At 54.6% G+C, this 9,198-nt stretch overlaps 1 protein-coding gene across 1 annotated transcript; it reads left to right on the top strand.

Moving 5' to 3' along the window:
* Positions 1-652: 652 nt before the first annotated feature.
* LOC141998424 (uncharacterized) lies at positions 653-8,677 on the top strand. The gene is given in 5 exon segments (XM_074971231.1): positions 653-973; positions 1,425-1,551; positions 4,515-4,628; positions 5,000-6,841; positions 6,844-8,677. Coding segments are annotated over 5 exon segments (2,400 nt in total). The 5' UTR covers positions 653-916; the 3' UTR covers positions 7,104-8,677.
* The last annotated feature ends 521 nt before the right edge of the window (positions 8,678-9,198 follow it).

The raw sequence follows: 9,198 nt of genomic DNA, 5'->3' as shown, positions 1-9,198 counted from the left end.
GGTGGGCACTTTCAGCGGTAGCTGGAACCAGCTCTTGGGGCAGCCCCGGGCTCTGCTGACACCAGCCCCTGAGCCGGAGCCGGCAGGTGAGGAGAGAGACCTGGGGGTAAGGGCTGGGCCTGGGCAGGAACGTGAGTCTGCACAAAGGGCCCCTTTCAGGAACCTGCTGGTGAGTTTTGTACTGGATAGGAGTGGGGGTATGTGGGGGTTGCGGGGGGAGCTCCCCATGTGTCTGCGGGTCCCAGAACTGCTGCCCTCAGTGACACAGCGAGGTTCAAACCCCAGTTAGTTGTCCCAGGAGCAGATCTGTCTACCAGAGAGCAAACACCCATGTAAATGGGGGCAGTCACCAGTTCTCCCAGGCAGTGGGGAAGGAAAGAGGGAAGGGGACAGAAAGGGAGAGTGGAGGGACTGAAAGGGGCAGCAGGAGTAGGAATTGGGGAGGGAGGTTCCCAGCTCCCAAACTGGCACAGATCCATTCCCTGCTTCACCCCTGGGCAGAGTGACACTTCTGGGAACATGGTGAGGAGCAGAGAGAGGAAAAGACAGTTCATCTCTCTTGAATCAGTGGGCTGGTCGGAGAGTGGGAGGACATGCTGCCTTTGGGAACAGTGTCACGGGGAATCCCCCTAAGAGGTGCCTTTGATTCTGCTCTTTTTCCAGCATTGGGCTCAGACACTGTTACAGGGAGAGTTTAAAAGTGCCCCGGTGAGTTTAGTTCTGCTGAGAGGGGCCTGGCCTGGGTGGTAATAAACTAACTGGGTTTCTTCCCAGTGTGGCAGAGTCTGTCTGCAGGGAGAGAGCCTGGGGGTAATCAGGGTGTGACATGGACTCAAGCCACTTCTGACCCTCCCCACTCCCGAATTGCTCATCTCACCCTGGCAGGCTGAGGAATCACATCCAGGTTTCTCTCCAGATGGTCCCATCTTCCAGGGGACAGGGAAGGGAAATGGCTGTGATGGAGCCAGTTCAGGTAGGGGATTTTCAGGGAGCTTCAGGGGGGTTGTTGTAGAGGGAGAGGGGCAGAAAAGACGCAGGGAGGGGACAGGGTGTGATAAATGGGACACATTCAATCCGGGCCTGATTTTCTGAACAGGCCCATTGGGGTGGGGAGGGAAGTCCCCCCATTTTTGAACCCGGACACAACCCCCTGGGGCAGGGCTGGGATAACTGACCAGACTCCCAGTGCTGGAGCTTCCCGTATCAGCCTGTGCCTGGCAGGTTTGTGGTAAATGAGAAGACCCTGCCCTGCTCCGTGTGCTGGGGGGGACAAGGAGCTCTCACCTTCTCCCACCCCCTGAAGCCTCCTGGGTGCTCTGAGCAGGGTGGGGGTGGAATTCTGCTTCTCTAGGCCTCCTCCCTGATGAATAGGGGAATCGTGGCTGGGGCAGCAGGTGCTGAGTGGGGGATTCTTGTTGTTTCAGATGCCGGTGACCTTCGAGGAGGTGGCTGTGTATTTCACCCAGGGGCAGGGAGCTCTGCTGGACCCTGCTCAGAGAGCCCTCTACAGGGATGTCATGGAAGAGAATTACGAGACGGTGACCTTGCTGGGTAAGGGATTCCTGTGCCTTTGCTTATTAGAAGCTGTGGGGTCTGCATAGCTGACTGCCCGGATGGCTTAGGAAGGAATGGGTTGCAAAGTGAAGTGGTTCTAAACCAGAGGCCCAGGGCGCCCTGGGGGACCATGAGCAGGTTTCAGGGGGGCCGCCAAGCAGGGGCAGCATTAGATTTGCTGGTGCCCAGGGGAGAAAGTGGAAGCCCTATTGCATGGGACAGAAGCCCAGGGCTGAAGCTAAAGCCTGGGCAACTTAGCTTTGCGGGGCCCCATGTTCCGTGGGACCCCACGTAATTGCCCTGCTCCCTATCCCCTAATGCTGGCCCTGGCTTTTATATGCAGAAAAACAGTTGGTTTGGCAGAGGTGGGCTGAGGAGTTTTTATAACATGTTGGGGTGCAGAGGGGGGAGGCTCAGAGAGAAAAAGGCTGAGAACCCCTGGCATCATGGGCACTGTGCAATGTAGGCAAGGTGTCTACCTAAATAGCCATGGGTGGCCTTGCCCACTCTCTGCATCCTCCTACCTGCAGTGCAGCTACTAGGCCCCACCCAGGCAGGCTACTCTCTAGGGAGCCTGCTGGGGCCGCCCAGCGCTGGGGTGCCCCAGTATTGGGACTGCGCCACCCAGCACTCCTGCACGCCAGGCCACCATTCCGCCTGCCATGTCCTCTGGGATGGGTGGAAGGGCCACGCACCGCCCGCTGCCCACCTGTTGCTCAGGGGGATAGGGATAGGGAGTGAGGTGGCTTGTCCTGGTGCTGCTGGCCAGCGCCTGGCGCTGGGGCTGGCCTGCTGCTTGAGGGAGCCGGTGGACGAGCCTGGTTCTGGGGCCGGCCTGACTCTTGGGTGGGCCAGTGGCTCGGCTTGGCCCTGGGGATGGGGCTATGGCCAATGGGAGCTGCGGGGGCAGTGCTTGCAGAGAGGGGCAGCGTGCCGAGCAACGTTCTGCCCACCCCCTCCCAGGGGCCACAGGGCGCGTTGGCCCCTTCCAGGAGCGGTGTGGGGCTGGGGTAGGCAGGGAGCCTGCCTTAGCAGTAAGTGCTGCCCAGCGGCAGGCCGCACCCCAAACTCCAGCACTGAGTCCATTCCCTGAGCCAGCACCCCAAACCCCTTCCTGCACCCCAAAGCCCAGCCCTGATCCCCCTCCCAGAGCCAGCACCCCAAACCATCTCTCAGCCCCCTCGTGGAGCCTGTACCCGAAGCCCCTCCTGCACCTCATCCCCAGCCATGACCCCCTTCCCAGAGCCAGCACCCCCACCCCTTCTTACAGCCCAACACTCTGCCCCAGCCCTGACCCCCCTCCCAGAGCCAGTACCCTGTACCCCCTCCTGCACCCCAACACTTCCCCAACCCAGAGCCCCCTCCTGCACTCCAACCCCAGACTCAGCCCAGAGCCCCTTCCCACACTGCAAACCCCTCGGCTCCAGCCCAGAGCCCACACCCCCTCCCAAACCCCAAATCCTACCTCAGCCCGGTGAAAGTGAGCGAGGGTGGGGGAGAGCGAGTGACGAGGCAGGGGGAATGGAGTGAGTGGGACAGGGCTTTGGGGAAAGGGTGGGGCCTTGGGGAAAGGGCAGGGCGGATCCTGGGTTGCCCTTAAATTCAAAAAGTGATCTTGGGAGTGACAAGGTTGGAGATCACTGCCCTAGTGCTTACTACTTATGAGTCAAAGGGAGTACTCTGAAGAGCCAGAACTAGACCAGATAGAAAAGATCTGGCCTTAATGGTTTCCAATCCTCTCCCCAAACAAATGTGAAAGCTTAATGGAAATCACTTGTCTGGAATCCAAGTGCTTTCCATTAAGAGAGGCATCTCTCCAGGCCACTGCAGCCCTGGAGCTGGGACTGGGACGTGACAGGATAGAAAATACAAGAGTGATACTGTAAATCAAACTTTAAAGCTGCAATACATGTTCCAAGCAAAGCGAAATCCAAACGTTTTAAGCAGCTGGTGGAAGTAGCATTAATTAACCTATGTGCCAGTTAAGTAATTCTGAAACGGCATCCAATGCAAAAGCTAGGCATAACTAATACATTGTCACTTTTGTGATTATAAAAAAAGTTATTAAATGTGTTTTTTAATGACCGTTTTGCAGAGGAGAAGAGATGATTTATTTGGATTCTTTTCAAAAAACTAACTCCAGGAAGCAGTAACAGTGTTTTTTCTCCAGCAGAAGTCTCTCCCACCCCTACAGTCCAGCTAGGGCTGGGAGAGACTGAGAATCAGACTCTCTCCCTGCCGCCGCAGCCCAGCTGGAGCTGCAGAGAGGCGGCCACTGGGGAAAGTCGCGTCTCTGCCCGACTGCCGCATGCAGCCCAGCGGGGGGTGGGAGTCCTGAGACACTCCAAACTTAGTTTCTACACTCCCACCCACTCCCTATTTCCCCCCACCTACCCCCTATTTCCCTTGCCTTCCACATCCTCTCTCCAGGGTCCAGGAGGCACCTAATTAGCGGAGTCACACCTGCACGGCTCCATTAATTAGGTGTGCGGCCCTTCATTACCTCATGCGTGGCTCCGCAGGCATGCACCTTAGAGGGAAATATGGTTGCCAGGCAGCGTGGCCCCAGGCCCCCCGGAGCACCAGGTTGCCGGGCAGCGCAGCCCCATCCTTCCCAGCCCCGGAGCGCCGGGAGGCTGGGCAGCAACGGAAGAGCCGGCCGCCTGCAGAGCAGGAAGGGGACTGGGGGTGGAATTTGGGCGGGGCCACACTTGGCTGTTTGGAGAGGCTCAGCCTCCCCCTGCCTCTGATATCCGCTGCCCATGCCTGAGACCTCCTAGTGAGAATATAACAACACCCCCCGCCCCCCCCCCCCCCACCAGATCTCTGCTGCTCCCAAAGGGTCTGAGTTACCACAGTCCCATGTAGGATCAGGTAAAACTCAGGGAATGTCCCTTGTGACAAATACTCTACCAATGCTCCATGCGCCCTGACCTTGCCTGATTTCACCCCCTGCGCAGGATTCTCCAGTCCCAAACCGGACCTGATTGCCCGGCTGGAACGAGGGGAAGAGCCGTGGGTCCCGGATCTCCAGGCCACTAAGGAAAGAGAGAGCCTGAGTGGGGCCTGCACAGGTGAGGAGTCGGGGAAACTGAGATAGAAACATCTGGTGAGAGAAGGAAAAAGCTGGGACTCCCGAAATGTGCCGTGAGCGAAAGCCCCCAGTTCTGCCCCATCTCACCCAGGTCAGGGCTGCAGTCAGCCCGTTTCATATTATGAAGGGAAATATCAGTCACGGCTTCCCACCCATCCTGTTAGCTGTTGGGAATTTCCTCCCTGACTTTACTTCCCTGGGTGTGTTTCAGTGGGATGAGGAGGCAGAATCCAGTGTCTCCCTCTCCCCAACAGTCACTGTGTGGTGTTTTCCCTCTTTGCTGTTCCCCTTTCTGTCCTTCCCCCCCGGCACAGGCAGTGACTCCTGTCTGGGTTCTCTCTCTCCCAGCAGGTGATAGGACAGTGAGTGAGAACAAGGAGGAGAATCAGCAGCAGGAAGGTCCTCGGAAAGTGGAACCGCAGGGGATATTTTTGAGAAAAGCTGAAGGGAATTTTTCCCAGTGCTTGGAACAGGGAGAAGCCTGGGGAGATCAACACAGATCAGAGATGCAGCTGGGAAACTATCCCAGGAACAAACTAGATGAATCTATTGAACGTGGCGGAGGATGCAAGGATCTCAAGGAAACCACAGTCCAGCAGACAAGTCACAGTGAAGAGAAACCCTACAAATGCCTTGAGTGTGGGAAAAGATTCCGTTTCAGTGCAAACCTTATTAGCCATGGGAGAACCCACACAGGAGAGAAGCCCTATAAATGCATAGACTGTGGGAAAAGCTTCAGTGAGAAGCCATGTCTTATTATACACCAGAGACTGCACACAGGAGAGAGACCCTATAAATGCTTTGAGTGTGGGAAAAGTTTCCGTTTGAAATCAACCCTTTATACACATCAGAAAACCCACACAGGAGAGAAACCCCATAAATGCCTGGACTGTGGGAAAACTTTCAGTTTCAGATCTACTCTTAATACACATCAGAAAATCCACACAGGAGAGAAACCCTATAAATGCCTGGACTGTGGGAAAACTTTCAGTCGGCGCTCACACCTTACTCTACATGGGCGAATCCACACGGGAGAGAGACCCTATAAATGCCTCGAGTGTGGGAAAAGTTTCAGTGTGAAATCAACCCTTAATACACATCAAAAAACCCACACAGGAGAGAAACCCCATAAATGCCTGGACTGTGGGAAAACTTTCAGTCGGCGCTCACACCTTACTCTACATGGGCGAATCCACACGGGAGAGAGACCCTATAAATGCCTCGAGTGTGGGAAAAGTTTCAGTTTGAAATCAACCCTTAATACACATCAGAAAACCCACACAGGAGAGAGACCCCATAAATGTTTGGACTGCGGGAAAAGCTTCAGTCAGCACTCACATCTTACTAATCATAGGAAAATCCATATGGCAGAGAGACCATATAAATGCCTTGAGTGTGGGAAAAGTTTCATTCAGCACTCAAACTTTATTAGACATCCGTGTCTGAAGACAAGAGAGAGACGCCATAAATGCCTTCAGTGTGAGAAAGTTTTTATTACTGCATCACACCTTGTTAGACATGAGAGAACCCACACGGGAGAGAAACTGCATAAATGCTTGGACTGTGGGAAAACTTTCGGTGAGACCTCGTATTTTATTAGACATAGGAGAATCCACACAGGAAACAGACCTTATAAATGCCTTGAGTGTGGAAAAAGTTTTATGGAAAGTTCATCCCTTATGAAGCATGGGCGAATTCACACAGGAGAAAGACCGTATAAATGCCTCGAGTGTGGGAAAAGTTTTATGGAAAGTTCATACCTTACTAAACATGGGAAAATCCACACTGGAGAAAGGCCCTATAAATGCCTCAACTGTGGGAAAGGTTTTATCACAAACTCAGCGCTTACTAACCATAGGAGAATTCACACGGGAGAAAGACCCTATAAATGCCTCGAATGTGGGAAAAGTTTTATGGAAAGTTCATCCCTTACTAAACATGGGAGAGTCCACACGGGAGAGAGACCCTATAAATGCCTCGAGTGTGGGAAAAGTTTCAGTTTGAAATCAACCCTTAATACACATCAGAAAACCCACACAGGAGAGAAACCCCATACATGCCTGGACTGTGGGAAAACTTTCAGTCGGCGCTCACACCTTACTCTACATGGGAGAATCCACACGAGGGAGAGACCTTATAAATGCCTTGACTGTGGGAAAAGCTTCAGTAAGAGCTCAGAGCTCACCAAACATCAGAAATCTGCAAGGGAGAGAGACCCTATAAATAGCTTGTCTGCAGGAAAAGATTCAATTTTACTTCACACTTCAGTGACCCGCACAGCAGAGACACCTTGAACGTCGGGGAAGGTTCATTTGGTGATCCTGGAGTATCAACATCAGCAAATCCGCACAGCGAAGAAACCTCTGAGATGTTTTCAGTGTGGAAAATGCTTCAAGTGGCACTAACACCATGTTGGACATCAGAGACTCCTCCACACAGCAGGGAAATTCTCTGAGTGCCCTGACAAGGGCTGGCCATGGTGACAAACCCATTTCCTCATTCCCACACACATCAGGGGCATTTGGCTCCCAAGGATCCACCTGCCCATCACTGGGGTGAGGATCCAGCAGCAGCCGGTCAGTGAACATCTGGCTCTGCCTGGTCTAAGCAAACCCCAGGCAGAGGAGAAGCCCCCATCAGCCCCTCCTCCCTGCTACAGCCCTGTCTACTGAGCTGATGGGCCACAGGCAGGGGAAGGGAGAGAGAGAGAGAGAGAGAGAGAGAAACTCCTCCAACTGGTCCCTCTTGCCTGGCTGAAATTCCCCCCTCTCCCTTCCTCTTCCAGCTGGGATCCCCCTGCCATGGAGAGGAGGAGAAGGACACTTGGGGTAGGCGCCGCCTTCACTCTGCACATCTGTCCCCACCCCCCATCTTCCACCAGCCCCTGGGCTGGGCTCCCCCACTTACCTGGAGCTGTTCCCTGCAGGGGGAGTGTCCCTGGGGGCTGATAACTCCTCCCCACCCTGAATCCCCCAGGGTGCTGGGCTCTGGGGGATCAAATATTGAGGGACCAGGCCGATGGGTTAGGGGGAGGAAACTGGGTGTTGAATGGTTGAGGCTGGGGGAGCTGGGTGCTGGGGCTATCGAGTGTTTGGGGATCATGGGATAAGAGGAGAGGGAGAACACAGGGGTAGAGAGGTGCTGCCTCTCCTCACTCACCCCCTCTGCCCCTTCTCCCTGCCCCCGCTGCATTCAGACAGCACCACTGAGAGGGGCTGATTCCCACAGGGCCTTTTGTGGGACACGTGGAGATCTCACCTCTGCCTATGTAGCCTCATTCTCTGAGGTTCTCTCTGTGGTCGGAAATGTGGTTGGGATTAGCCAGAACATCTCTATATCCCTCCACCAGGTTTCCTGGTGTAAACTATCTGACACTGGCAGAGCAGGTGCCAGCTCATGCCAGAGCCCTAGACCAATTCACTTGTGTATTAGGATAGGATAGATCAAAGTGATTGTTAAATGTATACGTGTGTAGTTGGCGTTTAAACTTCATGACAACTAACAGAATGTTACTTGCATTTTTTTCACTTAACTATACCTTGTTATAATGTAGTAGCAAACATTTGCATTGTGTATATCCCTGTAACGAAATAACCCATCAAACGAGGAAGAAGCCTTGTGGAATGAAAAAGAAGAACATTAACAGAAAAGAGCTAATTTCAAAGCAAGTGGGTGTTGTGCGTGAGACTCGGCGGTCAAAGTCTCAAAATGCGTTCCTCACTCTCTGCCATGAGAGGAAAAGCCCACATGGCTAGTGACCCTGTCAGCCTGTTTTCTCTAAGAGGAAGCCCTTAGTATGGATTCAAGGAAAGGTCTTTCTTCTCCAGGCTGTCCGGATTCTTGCAGGGATGTGTGCAAGGCAGAAAGTGGAGCTCCCCAGGGACAATCTAGGTCAGGGGTGGGCAAACTTTTTGGCCTGAGGGCCACATCGGGGTTCCAAAACTGTATGGAGGGCCAGGTAGGGAAGGCTGTGCCTCCCCAAACAGCCTGTCCCCCTGCCCTCTATCCGTCCCCTCCCACTTCCTGCCCCTTAACTGCCCCCCTCAGAATTCCCACCCCATCCAACCATCCCCCCTGCTCCTTGTCCCCTGACCACCCCTTCCTGGGACCTCCCACCCCATCCAACCCCCCTGCTCCCTGTCCCCTGACTGCCCCAACCCCTGTCCACACCCCTGCCCCAACAGGGCTCCCGGGACCCCTGACCCATCCAACACCTCCCTAAGCTCCAGGGCCACCAACTGAGGTTGGGCGCCTGTAGGGTAGGTCAGACTCCGGAACCGCTGCCAGAAGGTTTCTGGGCTGATGTCCAAGGCATCCAGAATTGCTGCCTTTACCCGAGTGTAGTCCCGTGCCTTCTCTGTCGATAGCCCGCATTACACAGTTTGGGCAGTCCCGGTCAGACACAGAGCCAGGAGGGTGGCCCATTGGTCTCGGACCCACCCCGCAACTCACGCCACCCTCTCAGAGGTCACCAGGAAGGCCTCGGGGTCATCGTTGGGGCCCATCTCGGTCACCCAAATCGGCAGGGCTACGCTGGACGTCCCAGCGGC

The sequence above is a fragment of the Natator depressus genome, chromosome 14 (assembly GCF_965152275.1).
Source record: "Natator depressus isolate rNatDep1 chromosome 14, rNatDep2.hap1, whole genome shotgun sequence".
Classification (NCBI taxonomy): domain Eukaryota; kingdom Metazoa; phylum Chordata; order Testudines; family Cheloniidae; genus Natator; species Natator depressus.
Note: the sequence above shows the minus strand (reverse complement) of the source record. Positions and strands in the feature narration are given on the sequence as shown.